Here is a 15,533-nt window from a genome sequence, read left to right as displayed (position 1 = left end):
ATGGAAAAATGCTGGGCCCTGTAGCCCAGAACTACCTTTGGAAGGAGGGATGAGCATTGTAAAACAACTGCTAACAGAAACGTAAGCTCCATAGACAGAGAAAGAAACCTTGCCATACAACCTTGTACTAAACCACAGGACTTCTACAGCTTTTCTCCCAAGTCAACATGGAAGAAGTTCAGGAGCCTGAATTTACCTTCTGAGAAATCTTGGGTTTCTCTTGTACAGAAGTAGTCTACACAAGAGGTATAGGATAGCTATGCAGGCTCTGAGATCTATCTCTGCTCTAGAAATTAAATTTTTCTTGAAATTACAGGATGATTTTTTCGAGGATGCTAACAAAATCACCTGCCATGGAATCTAGTGCAGGAGACATATTTCACACAAACAGGTCATCCCCTACCCTCACCCTTAGAAGAGGGCAGATCAAAAGGGGCACTTGCCCTAACTTAACAGTAGTGAAGATGATGGCTGAAACTCTGTTCCAACTGAAGAAAGGTTTGTGTATTATTCTCCTCAAGCCTGCAAGAAAATAGGTTCTTTAAAGGTAGAAACAAACCTATAAAAACAGGCTATCATCTACCATGGACCTGAACAGGGCTTCCAATGGTCTGTTGCTGGCATGCACTGTTACTGAGAAACATGAAAACAAGCTGAGCTGGGTACACTTCTCCAACACATAAATACTTGAACTGATGAACTAGCTATTCCAAACAATTAATCCTGAAATATAATACAGACTGCCTGAAAGTACCTGAAGTAAGAAAACTAATGAGTCTCACATAATAATGAGGTTGTGTTTCCTACTACTTCAATAGCATCTAAACAGAACTAAATGTGCAGAAGTCACTCCTTCTGTCCCCTGCTAAGAAAAGGCTTGTATTAACCAGTATTTTAAGGCCACTCCTGAATTTCAGTGTTCCGCTGTTGCCCTTTACCACCATCATTGGTCCACTTCTAAAGTATGATTAACAGCGCAATCTCACATGACTTGGTTTGGGACATCAGTTATTTTGACCATCTTAGGAAGATTATTGGTGCCCCCTAGAAGTTAATATTGATAATAACAATTCTTTTAGGTATCTTTTTGAAGAGGAATAAAAGATAAGTACAAGATACTCTTTGTTAATAACATTGCCACCCTTGATAACAGCTCCTACTTTAACAATATCATTATTGTAACCAACTGAGTATTCTTTAAAAAAAAAAAAAAAAAGAAAAAAGTATATGTGTGTCTATACGTGTAATTTTCACTCTATTCATCAAATTTGTTTTGAAAAAAGATAGGAGGCATCTCATTGCAGCAAATAAAAATAAACAGCTACTCAAAATTGGCATGTGTTCTTCACACAGAGGAAAAAAAACATCAGCAAGCTGATGGGCCATAAAGCAAAGTGACTATCCAGGCAGGTATTTAAGGTATGTATCATTCAGACAGTAGAACACAGTGAGTCCTGCAGAGAGGAATTATGGGCTATTATGTTTATAATAAAGACTCAGGCAATCCTAGAGGTGTACCTTACTTACGGTGCCTAATGAACAATATTCTTAGATGTCATTATTGTGAATTCACAGAAACTGCCTTCCAGTGAAAAGGCAATCTCCATACCTTGGTTTCTTGAAAACAGATAAGAGAAAATAATGACTTAAACAATCATGCAGAGAAGATACTCTTTGTTCTCAGCTGCATCATGTGCTATCTCTTACAATTTCAAACTCTGATGATATTTAACAATATTTTACTCAGACAATGTGAATATTTTCATGGACTTGGCTGGATGACTGAGCTGGGCTCAGAACACCTTTATTCTGGCATCTTCAAATGGTCCTATTTGCATATGAATGACATAAAATTAAGGTGTCTAATTAGTTTTTATGCAATGTTTCCTTCACCTTTCAAGGTAACTCAGTGTCAAGACAAATTACATTAAAATTGAAATAATAAAATTATTTTGATAATAAAAAATAATTAAAATGAAGAGCTTGACAGTTGAAATAATTTGTAACAGTGTGCCATCTTCCTTACTAGCTTCTTATCAATAGTATGAGGAACTCAATTACTCTTAATTACCAAATGTGCATATATGATGTACAGAGATCATCAACCCTGACACTGCTGACCAACATAAGTGATAGAAGAAAACTGTTGCCTAAGGAAGCCAACTAAGTGTTCTGATTATCTGTATCTTGATAGCACTAAGTAAAGCTTTACTTGATAGGCATATGTTTCCTGGAATCCGGATCTCCCAGGTCCTTTCTCTGAACTGGATTTCTAGCACACCCTTGAAGAGGGAAAGACCCAATGCACTGTCTGTAGCATTTGGGGACCACCTCTGAACTGCCCAATTACTCTCGGGGCTCTGGGGCATGGAGACTGGAATGAGAGAGGCTCTAGAGGAAGAGAGGCTGGCTGACAGCAAAGAAGAAAGCCTCTTTCCCATGCTAGGAGACACAAAAGGTCAGCAGCTCACATCAAATCATTTCACAGCATGGCTGATTAAGTAACAGTCATTTGACTTTGATTAAAATATTTGGAAGAGCTCAGCTGTTTCTGGAGGCAATTCTGACACTCCTGCCCCACTCTGTAGATCTGAAAGGCTTCCTACAGGAAACAGCAACAAATGGGGGAAAAGCAGCACAATACTTTGCTCTCAAGCATGTGTGCTACACTCACTGATTTTAATGGGAAGTCTCACAGAATGCTCCTCTAGAGCAGTATATAATGTGAAAAATATATTTATTTAGGCTTAAGGAAAAAGGATGAAAATAAATCAGAAGGAGATATTGTAACAATAACTTCGCTTTTACTGAGCATCAGAATTAGAAGCAACAAATAAAAAAACAGATGGATGTAAAAATGACATAGCAAAACCTACCCCTTCCCTTACCTCAGGTGTAACCAACCTTCAGAATTACAGAGTTTCAATGGTTTTAAGTTTCTGAAGATCAAGAATGCAAAATAATAAAAACTTGGACCATTTAGAGAAGGCATAGATAATAAAGCAAGTGCTTTATAATTTGCAATGATCTATTTCTTCCTTTACATACTAATTAGTTTGCTCAGTGAAGTGAAAATTTAACTGTATCCATTAAAACATTGAAGACCACAAATTTAAAAATAGCAATTAATTGTGTTGCCTATTTTTAAGATGATGGAGCTTAGTTTTTCATATTCTGGCAGTCTATCAAACTCAGCTCCATTACAGATGTCTTAGACCTGAATTGATGATGATATTCAGAAGTAAGGGCATTCTCTTCAGTAGTGCTACCCTGATGAAGGAGCTCAAATGTATAGATGGCTTATGCGACTCTATCATTCTTACTCTGTGAATTAGGAATGTTAGAAATGTCAGCTTAATGAGTCATGCAACAGTGTTCAATGTTCTAAGTCACTGGGTCCCATTAATTTTCAAGTGTGCCTAAAATGAACAATGAATACTGAGAAGAAGCAGTTCAGTGGTTTTCTCCACACTCACTTTTTAACTTCTATTTTATACATTGCACCTAATAATGCTTTCAAACAGCTATCTAAGTCAATTATTAACAATGATTGAAATTTCAAAGGAGCTGTCAATGTTTTTTTCTTCAGCCTTTACATCTGCAAAGAAATTATTTCAATTTTCATGAACAAATGAGGAAGGGAAGAATGTAGGTGTTAGTGTAAAAAACAGTAATTTTTTTCCCCTTCTTTATGCATATTATTAGTAAAACTAGTCAGAGTGGCAACATGATAAACATATACATTTTTTAAAGATCTCCATTCTATTTGCTTTACTGAACTTGAAAACTGCTTTGGTTTTGTGTTATATTTGGCATAATGTAACAACATGAATTTTGTTTCCGGCGAATCCTATTTTTATTGAGTAGTATGGGCCAATCTCATTGGTTGGGTTCCTAGCCATGAAGGGGAAGAGCCATTTGTTGTAACAGGCAGGGTTTTCTTTATTTTTACTTAAGTAATTTTTACCATAGCCCTAACATTTGGACCATTAAACTCTAGATTCTGATTAGTGTGTACCTTACAAACGTTTCTGCTTAGGCACCCATTGCCAGTGGCTCTTCTCAGTTGTGGCTCATCTGAAGTTATTGATGAGAAAAGGTTCTTTTTCCCTATGCTTATTGGGAGAATACCAATAAGCAGAGTATGAATAAACACACTGCTGCAGAGGCCATTAATGCATGTCACCTGCTATGGCAGGCCTGTTCTCCACCTAGGGATACACGTGATGCTGTTCCCTGCCCCTTGCCAACATTCCTTCTTGCACTCTTTGTAGAAGGGCCCCCTGACACCTTATCTTCCCAGTGATTATGGATTTTTTCCAAGAGAAATGAATGTGAACTGAGGGTGCTGAAGAGTGTACACAATTTGTCCCACCTTGCTAACAACCAGTGGTCTTTGTAAGCAGAGATAGGCACAGCAGCTTTTTCACTGTTGGCAGGCTCTGGACCACCACCCTAAGTACTCTCCTTACTACTGAGGAATGGCAGCAAATAGCCAAATGCCAGCAGCACTATAAATTGCTTTAGTTGTTCACTCAGTGAGAGTGGAGCCCTGGGCACCAGAGGAAAAAAAAAAAAAAAAAAGGGAAAAAAAAAACCAAAAAAAACCAAAAAAAAAAACCACAACAACAACAAAAAACACCAAACCAAACAAACAAAAAAAAACCCCACAACAACAACAAAAACAAAACAAAACAAAACAAAACAAACAATCAGACAGAAAACAACCCTGAAGGAAAAAGGACTGAGGAAAAGAGAGCAAAGCAGCACACTGAAACTCCAGATCCCTAAATGCCCATGCCAGAGAAATATTTTTGGAGCAAGGAAGACTGAAGTACATAAAATGTTACGTCTGAATGAAAGATTCAGCTTGATTGAAATGACTTTTAGCAAAAGCCATCAGATTTCACTGATCTGGAGTAATGTTCCTGGGGCCAATACTCCATATATCATCAGAGAAGTGTCTGAGAGAGCAGCTGGAAGGCCAACTTTAAAATCTTGTAAATACTGAGCATTTCAAGGCAAGGTTTGTGTTCAGATATATGTTCAATAAGAAAACCTTTCATTTTGTTGTGGCACTGGCAGTTTGAGACCTACAGGTCACATAACCTGAAAATAGAAACAGTTAGAAACATAAATATAGAATGGGAGGAAAAAACCTATACACTGCCAGAAAGCATCAAGAAAATCCTCCGCTTCAAATACAAAACTTTGTCTGGGGGATTGTGCTTTAAAAGCCAAGTGACAAAACTTCAGCTTCTCTGTAAGTTAAAGGAGGATTAAAATAAGGAATGAATGAAAGAGAACGGCACACATGTACAAATGAAAGAAAAGAAAAGAAAAAAAAAGTATGGCTTATTTATGCCACCTACTGGATTTTTCTTGAAGTATCTTTTCAAGTGTTTTAGTTATGATGATGTCCATCACTCCAGCAAATATGCTTGCATGGGAGACTATTCACACAAGTAAATAAGCTGAAATCCACCTGATGACTCCCGAGAGTAAACACATGTGCAGACTGACATAGCTGGAGGAGTAGAGAGGAGGGTAGCTCTACACCTGTTTATTCTGCTAAGCTGATGGCTCTAGGGCAGCTCAGACACCCAAAGCTGCAGGGAAGCACTAAAGTTGAACACTGAGGAGCTTCCCAGCTCCTATCAGTGCCTCAGGGAATGTGCTGGCATGGTTTCCCTCCTTTGCTTGACTCCCTCTGGCTGTCTTTGATATTTTGTTTAAAATGTCCAGAGTGTGTTTGTGGATATGTCGATGTTTTCAGACAATGCAGACTGGCAGTGTGCATGCTTTATCTTCTATTCCTCAGCACTCCCTGCAGCTGAGGCTCTTTGGAGAATCCACAACCAGCCCTGGGGAATACAGTCTATAAAATGATCTGTCAGAGTCAAAAATAGCTCAAAAACTCTCTGATTTGACCCACTGACAGAAAAAAACAAAACAAAACAAAACAAAACAAACAAACAAACAAACAAACAAAAACCCACAAAACAAAAATTAAACAGAATCAGGTCTAGCAGATTTCTAAAATTAAATGCACTCAACTCAACTGACTTCTGAGAAACTGAAGGTCTTCATTTTCCAGGCAACAGTGTTAGAATTAAACCCTTTTTAATTTGTCAATTTGCCACTGGCTTGCTGAGTCATACGAAATGTGCTGGCAGGATCAGGTCTTACTCACATCTGTTCCTCAAAATTATAATCTTGTTAGCAAATAAAATATTTTTGCCAGGTTCAAGGGATAAGCCAAAGGCATGCAAAGGACGGAACATCATTAACAGATGACATTAGGAACTTTAAAGAAAAAGGTAAAGCTAGAGGACAACTCTCCAATATCTATTAAGACAAAAGAAAAAAAGAAAAGCAAAAATGCAGGTTCTTGATTCTTACTTTTGTCATCAGAAACATTAATTACAGTTATTTGCAAAGGTGATGGCAAACTGCAGTAATCTTAAGTCACTGACATCATCACGAGACAGACTTGAACTAGAGATGCCCAGACACACATTAAATGAATGACAAAATTTTCTGAAGACTTGCAGTGAGGTTATTGTGATTCATCTTAGGACTAATGGCAGTTTATGACCATCTCCTATTGCTTCATTACTCCACAGATGACAAATCCAGCAGTGTGCTGTCAACTTCACCATACACCCATTAAAAAAAAATTAGAGAAAAACACTGCACTCTAAACCATACTCAAAATGTGACTTGAGCTAGCAAAACTAAACCAATTAATTTTAAGTGATTGATCATGTACTTATATTCATCAGGCATCTAGATATTTTGGTGATATTCATCCAGAACACAAAATACCAGATAGGTACTAACAACATTAATATTTTGTTCTGTATGGTAGGTTCTGTATTATGGATAATACAGATCTGTGCAGTTAGCCCAAAAAGCAATAGTAGAAAATACTAATTATGTGAAGGAGTGATGAATGAATGTTCTTCTTGGAACTGTTGCATTTTTCACATCCTGTATTTCATCTCTGACGCTGGCTGTCCCACTTAGTTTCTAGTGAAAAGTCAGGTATATAAGCACCTGGTGATTGCTATTATTTTTCCTTTGTCTGTTTTTGCCTGCTTTATGCACTGTCCTTCTCTTATCTTTTCTGCTTTTCCACCCCTGCTGTCATTTCTGATTTTCTTCTCCTACCTCTGTTGGGTTTTATTTTATTTTGCCTTTCATGGTCTTTTGATTTAGCCTCCTTTCATCTACTTTTTAATCTGCGTTTTCAATTGGCTTAAGATAATTTGTAGGGGAGCACCTGAAAACATTCTGGTGTGTGTGCTCCACCATGCACTGAACTTCACAAACTGGATATTCAAGACTTGCTCCTAGACAAAATTTTGGAAACTGATCAATGCCCATATGACTTGAGAAGATCTCAACTGGTTTCATTCAGGAAGGAATTTTATATTTTGATATACAAAATTAAGTATGCTTACATTGTTCACTTCCTTAAATATTAGTGATGTGCACCACTACATGTAAAGGCAAATCCTAATTTTGTTCATCTAAACATCATGTTTATCTTCTCCTGTCTTGTGGGAAAATGTGCAGATACTGACATCAGAAATGTCAATCCCAGAAAAGTGATGCAAGGGAAAAGTTTCAGTTTCTGTGAGCTGAATGACGGTCATACCAAGCCCACACAGCCTGCGTTCAGCCTTCACTTGTGGACTATCTGACTGGTTGAGACTGGGGCTTAACAGGAGTGTTTGAATGAGGTATCTCTCTGGAGGATGAAAAGTGCCATAAATGTCTCCAATGTTGTACCATGAAGGAACAAGTTCTTTACATTGAATTTATTAAAAGCTAATGCAAAGCATCAAGCAGCAGGGATCTGGGGCTTTCTTCAGGTTGAGATAGGCACTCACTGTTTCCAGCATGGAGGCTCAGTCTGAGCAGAATTAGCTTGGAGTTAGCTGATCACAAAGAGAGAGATGCTTTTCTTGGCTTCTTCTAGCAGAAATAAATTTCTACCTACTGTAACTTACTGCCATCTGATATGCTGAGTCATGAAGCTGGGGTTATAGAAATCTTTATGCAATCTTTATAAATCAGCTTCACATAATCTTAGGTGCTTTCTGCTTCATCTCTGTTGAGTCACTCATTTGACAGTTGTCATTCATCTTAGATTGAGATGCAATTTAATAGTTTCATTTCAGCATGAAGATAGCGTCATTTAAAGTTGAGCCCAGAAAGATTTAAAGGTGTAACAGAGGAAATATTAATACTGTAAATAATATCTGTAGAGCTGCATGCGTTTATAAATCACATAGTGCCAAGTTGGAAGGGCAGCCTATGTAAAGAAGAAAAAAGCATCTTCGCTTGTCTTCTCCTGCAGATTTCAGCCACTCTGTCACCCACACCAGCTCCAGAGGTGATGGCTACCAAGTTATCACCATGTTCTCACTCGCCCTTATACCTGCTGGTATCACCTGTCCACACAGATATCGATCAAGGGGTCTTTATGCACACTGCACTATCCAAGCCCAAGGTAACGCGTTCAGGGAGTCGCAGTCCAGCAAGACGGCAGCAGCCCAACGACAGAGCAGCTGAGGCGCGGCACTGGGGTGCCTGATTCGGGCGTCACACCTCTCCCTGGGCCAGGCCATGTTGATCGCCTGCCCAAACCTGACCTGCCCAACCCAGAGGACCACTGGGCTTAAACATGGCTTCTCCGGATCGATTCCGCCTTGCTGTCGCAGACCTCGTCCAGCATCACCACCATGGACACGGCCTGCGCTGGCCGCTGCGGGGCACGGAGGGTGGGCAGAGGCCGCAGGACGGCCGCGGAGCAGCCCCCGACCGGGGGCCTGGGTATCCTGTCGTGCGGAACCTGCGGGCAGCGCGACTGAGCCGAGCCCCGCAGTACCTCCGGGCGTCGGCCGCCCCGTCCCCGCACCGTACACCCGACGGGCAGCGGCCTGGACGGGGCCCGCCTTTCCCGCCGCAGGCCGGCCTGGTGGGGGAGGGAGGAGCGCGAAGGGAAGGGTGGCCGCTCCCTCGGGGTAGCAAGGATTTCGCGGCCACGGACGCCCCGGAGCAGGAGTGGGGGAGGCGCGGCAGGAGGGGCGACGCCCGCCTGCTGCTGCCCGCCAAAACGCGCGGGGTGGCGGGACGGGGCAGAGGTGCGCAGACTGCTCTCCCAGCTGCCCCCAGCCTGCCGCGATGCCCAGTGACACCCCGGCCTTTAGCAAGCCCCCGGACGTCGCGGGCCCAGGGGACGAGGCGAACAGCTTCGGAAAGGCGGCGGCCCCTATGGCCGCCGCCCCGGCGGACAGGGGCGCCGCTGCAGCGGGGAAGAAGCAGCCGCGACTGCCCAAGTGTGCCCGCTGCCGCAACCACGGCTACTCCTCGCCGCTGAAGGGGCACAAGCGCTTCTGCATGTGGCGGGACTGCCAGTGCAACAAGTGCAGCCTAATCGCCGAGCGGCAGCGCGTCATGGCAGCGCAGGTGAGCGGTGCCGGAGCGGGGTGTTCTCCGCGCCCGCGGGCTCGGGCCCGTCGGGGCCAAGCGGCCGCGCCTAGATGAGGTGCGCTGCGAGACCGCAGCCGCGGGTAGCCTCGCCCCGGACAGGAGCCAGGAGTTACACCGCTGCCTTACTATGTTAGTGAGACTTCTCGCTATATTTCTCGCAAGTTATTTAATTTTTTTTCCATAAAAAATGGGAGATGCCTCAAAGGCGCGGAGGATTGCTGTCGGGGCGAGCGGCAGCGGTGAGCGGTCAGCTGCACCTGCCGGGCACGGCCGAGAGCCGCTCCCCCGGGCCGGGTACAGCCGGGCCCTGAGGACAGCACCCGAGGGGCTGCAGAACCTGCATGGAGCGACCTGAGCTACCGTCAGTGGCCGTTTTCTTGCTTTTAACAAGAAAATGTATAATCTAGCCAACAAATTACTTATCGAGAATATTTTGTGCTGGTGGTTTCAGACGCGGTGTAAACTGCGTTTCCTTGTGCTGGTGGCTTCAGCTGAGCGCATTTCTAACTTTTTTGGGGGATTTTTTTAACGGCGTTGTTCGAAATTTTGTATGTAGCAGTTCCTCACATAGCTGTGTAGGTGAGTTATCTTAAATCTTAACGAGGGCTCAGTATTCTGAGCACTAAGAAAACAAACTGTGTCCAGTTCAGGGTAGGAATAATGTTTTCGTTGGGTCGTCTCGCTGAAGTCACAATTCTGGCGGTGTAAATATAGGGCTCTGTTAATTATAGGGCTCTGTTGTGATCTTTATCTTGCAAACTTTAATAAAGGGGGTCCTGGGCGTGTATTGAAGCGTCTGCTGGAAGAGTTGAGCTCTGCGAGGGGCATTTTACGCCTTCGTTAGTGCAAATTATCCCCTGCTAGCAAATAATTGACAAGGCTTTAGAGCTCCTGGAGCGAGTGAAGGTACATCATGATGATATGAGACGTACCCATCAGTTTGCAATTGCTGTCTGCTCAGAGCTTCGTGGTCCCGGATAAAATGTGTGTCGGGCTGACAGGTTTTAAAAACCTAAGCAGCCCTAGATTAAATCCCTGCTTTTTAAAAAAAAATTGTTATTCAGTGCAGGTCCTCAGAACGTCCTCAGAACTCAATGGGAGTAAGTTTTCGTTCATTTAAACAATTCCTCCTTGTTGGTAGTATGCCAGTACAGAAATTGTTGTTATGCCCAAGTTACATGCACTTTCTCTGCCTGGTGTGAACCTTGGAAAAATAAATGCGAATCACTTCGCTGTCTGCCTCGGGGAAGTGAGTACAAAGTGAAGTGTCCCCATCGGCACGGATTCCTTTGCTGCTCAGCTGCTTCTGTCAGGCAGTGTGTGCCTCCTGCTAGCAGGCTCCGGTGATGGTCCTCCTGGGGGTATTCTCTTCCCTGCCTAGTATTTGAAAGTAACTTTGAAAGCCTCCCTAGCTAAACCTTATCTGTGTAGGAGTTACGCATTTAAAGTTTGTCTTTCCCCCTTTTGATGTATTTCTGCAGTAAGCCCCTTGATGCTGGTGGAATTTTACAGGTCAAGGTTATTGGCTTGTGAAGTCGAAGTTACAGTGGTGTTTGCAAGTCTGCACCCTCTGTACGGGATGTTTCTTATTGCAAGGGCTAATACTAACTAACAGAATTATAATCTGTATTAGGAAAAAGTGTAGCTGTTGAGCATGAAAATATAGGGAAGTCCTGTCCCAGATACCCAGGAGAATTTCCAGCAAGAAACGCCCATGATCCCAGTCTGTAAACTGGAAGAGATTTCTAAGGTTCAAGAAAAGATGCAAATCAGTCACGTCACAAGTAGCAGGGTAGATAGCTGTAGAAGTGCCATATATATACTCCCCAGACACAAATGGCATAGGTGGACAGATGTGTTAAATTGATCTCCTAGTTCAAGGAGGCAGTAGGGGCTGTCTGCAAGAAGTGAGTATGGTTTGTTTGCACCCATGTCCAGACTGTGTAGTGCCCATAGGCTTGGCCAGTGGCAGTTAGGCTTCGGAACATTGTCAGTATTGGGAAAGAAACGGGAAGCTCCAGCTTCTCCAGACTTGCCCAGCTCTCTTCAATGTGTGTGATGCTGTCTGAGATGCCTGCAGGTTGGTACCCTACATTTGGTTCTCTCTGTACAGTGTATTGTATGCTGAAATTTCCCTGAAGGACAACATTTCCAGCAAAGAGCCAGCAGGGAACCTAGCAGGCCTGGATAGAGCAGCAGATCGCAGGTACAAGCCCTCATGAAAAGCTGCTTTATATTGGTAAGAGGCACTGCAGAACCCTGCAAGCAGACTAACCTTAACCCCAGCAGCTGTTGTATAAGCAGAGAGGAGGGTAGTGACTACACTTTCTACAGTGTGCTTGTCCCAAGAGCAGCTGTGCAGGGGGAGTGTAGTCAACTGTAACGTGTGTTCATTGGGCCTCAGTGGAAGAAGATGTGTATGTCACCAGCATTTCATAGGCTTGTTCATATGTGCTTGGACACAAAAAGGGGTTGTTTTTTGCTTTATATACTTCTCTACCCATTGGCTGGATTATGTGAAGGGCCTAGAGAGTAAGCCAGATGGGAAGTGGCTGAGAGATTTGGCTTTGTTTAGCCTGGAGAAGAGGGGGCTCAGGAGGGACCTTCTGCAGCTGCCTGAAAGGAGGTTGTGGGTTGACCTCTTCTTCCAGGCAGCCAGTAGTGACAGGATAAGAGGAAATCGGCTTAAGTTGGGCCAGGGAATGTTCAGGTTGACATCAGGAAGAGCAGAAAGAATTGTCTGTACTGAAACCAGGAACCATCCCTGGAGGTGTTCAAGAAACAACTGGATCTGACAGTTAGTGTTGTAGTTTAGCTGACATTTAGTGGTGTTTGGTTGAAAACTGGTCTTGGAGGTCTTTTCCAGCCTTAGTGATTCTATGACAAGCACTACTCTCCAGTATGAATAGTGAAAAACCAGCTTTGAATCTGAGTTGTTCATTGCTGCCAGTATAGATTGTGCTCAAAATCACAGAGCATACCTTATGTCTTGTCTTTTGTTCCTAGGTTGCCCTAAGAAGACAGCAAGCTCAGGAAGAGGAACTGGGAATCAGCCACCCAGTGCCCCTACCCAGTGTCCCTGAGATGGTTGTTAAGAAGAACAGTGGTGGCAGCTCTTGCCTCTCACTGGAAAGTAGCAGCCCAATGCACTCGACAAGTACAGCCATGACAGCAGCTAGTACACCACCAGGTAAAGTGATGGGAGAGCAGTGCTCACAGCTGAGGGTGATGGCCAACACTGCTTATGCCTGCTGTTGACACCTGTTCCCCTCTTTGCAGTGACAGGGTTATGGAGAGTCCTCTCCCCAGCAACATTATACTTTTGTACAATGTAAATGTAAAGTTAGTAATTTACATTTTGTAAATAAAATAAAAGTAAATAAATAAAAGTAAAGTTTTTAATTTAAAGTTTTAAATTATTTTAAAGTAAATAAATAAAGTAGAGTTACATTTTGTACAATGTAATGTAAAGCTAGTGGAAGGGAAAGATCCAGTATCAGTCTTTTTTATTTGATTATTTTTACTTGAAAATCAAAATTTCTTTTACACAGACTTGTGCTGTAATAAAATTCGATAGGGTGTGTGATTGCAAGTAGAGAATTATGGGAAGCTTTTGTCCTTTGTCCCAAAACATGTACTCCTGCTACAGTCATAGTAAGTGGGTTTTGGCTGCCTTGGTAGCTTCTTCAAAATTCAAGTTTCCAGAACTGTACAGAAGCCAAGTACATAGGTAATGTTATTGACCCCAGCAGCAGAGATCTGCCAGCCTTACAAAACTTGATGTGGTGGCACACTGGTTCTGTGTGGCATGGTGTGATGAACTATGAAAGAGTGATATAGTCCTCTTTTACTACAATTACTGTATTGCATTTAACACTTGTAAAACAAAATCCAAAAAAAAACCAACAACAAGAAACAGTATTTGTCTGTTTATTCAGTGAAAGCATGGCTAAGCAAAGATGGGATTTGAATATGCTAGGCAAGTGAAGACTCGAGGCAAAATGTTTTTTCCTATGCAAATTGCTTTTTCCCTTTTCTAACTATGCCTGACAGATACAGTGATTGAACATATAGAAGAAAGGAGCTGGTGTAATTGATTTCTTCTGTATAGACAGAAAAAAAGTAAACAAATACAGATGAAAAGGAAGTTTCATTAATTTTTAATAATTTATGCACATGCCAGTAATACAGGTGAATATATTTGCCAGATAGAAAGGTGATTCTAAAGTGGGCAATGCTTTGCATTAATTAATAAAAGGACAATGCATGTGTGTGTCTGTCAAGTGACGCTACTCTGTTTTGCAGGCCATTAAAAGTATGTCAGATGGATTTGTTGGATCTAGTGCAGACAGGCATTTTCAGACCATTGTAGAGGAATTTTGTTGGGAAGCTTTTAAAAGAACTGCTTAATAAAGCAATAAATAGCTTTTTATTGGCTTTTTTTGTTTTCATTATGTTAGTGTCACCTTTGAATTGATGCAGTTACTCCTTTCATATTTGCATTACTGCATGCTTTGTCTATAGACATGGAAAAAGCTGGGTAAAGATTAAAGTAGTATATTCAGTAATATATAGAGATTGTGTACATCTGAGGAGAACAAGAAGATCCTTGCTTGTACAGAAAGGCCAAAGAATGAAAGGATTTTACTGTTGACAAACCTGGCATAAGCTTTGATCTTAATGTTTTTGAAATAACAGTATTTACCCATTTTAATAATTACTAGTTAATTTAATTAAATTATGGTCTTTTAATGAAAAGCATTGACCAAACAGGCTCAAGGCAATTCACATGCTTGAAAAAGTACTTCAAAACATAAAAATGCCTAATTTTAAAGGATTTTGAACTGTTCAATTATTTTCAGTCAGAGCAGTCATCTTTCTTACAATGGAATTTGAGCAATTTAAATACATTGTTTCTCAAGCATTTTACTAAATAACTAACTGTTATTATTTGTGTCCAAATAAATAACTGTTTGTGAGTGATAACATTTGAAATACAGGGCTTCATCTCCAGAAAGAAGATGTGATTCAAGTCAAGAATCAAGACAGAATCAACCTTGTTCACCAGAAATGGAAGCATCTCCGAATGAATAGGAAATCAGGTTCATAGTTTTGCTTTTGGGCACCAGACAAGTATTAACAGACATTGTGCTTAGCTCAGAGGTGACTACACTGTATAAATAAAGTTATGTCCCTAATAGTTTTGGTAGGTTCAGTTGCTGAAAACAGTGTTAAATCCCATACTTATGGGATTTAACTTTATACCAGTGACTGTCTGCTGGCTCTGAAGCTGGAGAAGGTGCTGTGCATTTCTCCAGGTCTGTAGGGTAGCTTTGTCAAGTGTCTGAGTACAGGATTTGGTGAAGAATATAGCCAAAATATCCCCATGCTTTTATTTTTAGCATATAACGATCTTTTTTTCAGATGAAAGTTGCCATGTGGCGTAAGTTTTGGCTTTAGATGGTGGGTTGTTTCAGGACCAGGTACTTGATGGATTATTGTATTGCTGTTTTATGATTTTATTGCTACCCTAAAATGCAAGCAAAATGAGAGACCCCATCAGAGCAAGTGTCATTGTCTCAGATTAGTAGGCTGAGGTGCTGATTCTTTTTTTTTTTTTTTTTTTTTTTTTACAGTAATTATTAAAGGAAGTAGGGAAAAGTGAAACCCTTCATGGCAAGGGGAATCAACAGTTCCCTGCAAGCCCCAGGGTAAGCAGTAGCTTCTGGGAGTACAGCGTGTCCTGTATGATTCACATTAGATTGAGCAAGAGGTGATTTTGACAGCGGTAATTCTATTCCTCCTCTCAGGTTTTTGGCTTATGAGGGCAGTTCTTCTTTCGGACTCCCATCACGTGGAGCATTGTTTTCTAGCAGAGGAGTGATGTGTGAAGGAGTCACACAAATCAGACATAGTGCAAGAGAGAGAGTCATTGCTTGCTGTATCCATTTTATTAGCAGATCAGAAATAGTATGACACCTGGATACCAGAGGCAGTTTTTCAGATCCCATTGTGACACGCTGTTTTTG

At 41.7% G+C, this 15,533-nt stretch overlaps 1 protein-coding gene across 1 annotated transcript in view; it reads left to right on the top strand.

Moving 5' to 3' along the window:
- The first annotated feature begins 9,111 nt into the window (after nt 1-9,111).
- DMRT1 (doublesex and mab-3 related transcription factor 1) overlaps nt 9,112-15,533 on the top strand; it is a 57,810-nt gene continuing 51,388 nt past the window's right edge. Inside the window, exons 1-2 of the mRNA XM_054004212.1 lie at nt 9,112-9,480; nt 12,511-12,694. Of these exons, the coding sequence (XP_053860187.1) occupies nt 9,196-9,480; nt 12,511-12,694 (469 nt within the window). The 5' untranslated portion in view covers nt 9,112-9,195. The remainder of the gene's footprint in view (nt 9,481-12,510; nt 12,695-15,533) is intronic.

Source organism: Vidua macroura, chromosome Z (assembly GCF_024509145.1).
Source record: "Vidua macroura isolate BioBank_ID:100142 chromosome Z, ASM2450914v1, whole genome shotgun sequence".
NCBI lineage: Eukaryota > Metazoa > Chordata > Aves > Passeriformes > Viduidae > Vidua > Vidua macroura.
Note: the sequence above shows the minus strand (reverse complement) of the source record. Positions and strands in the feature narration are given on the sequence as shown.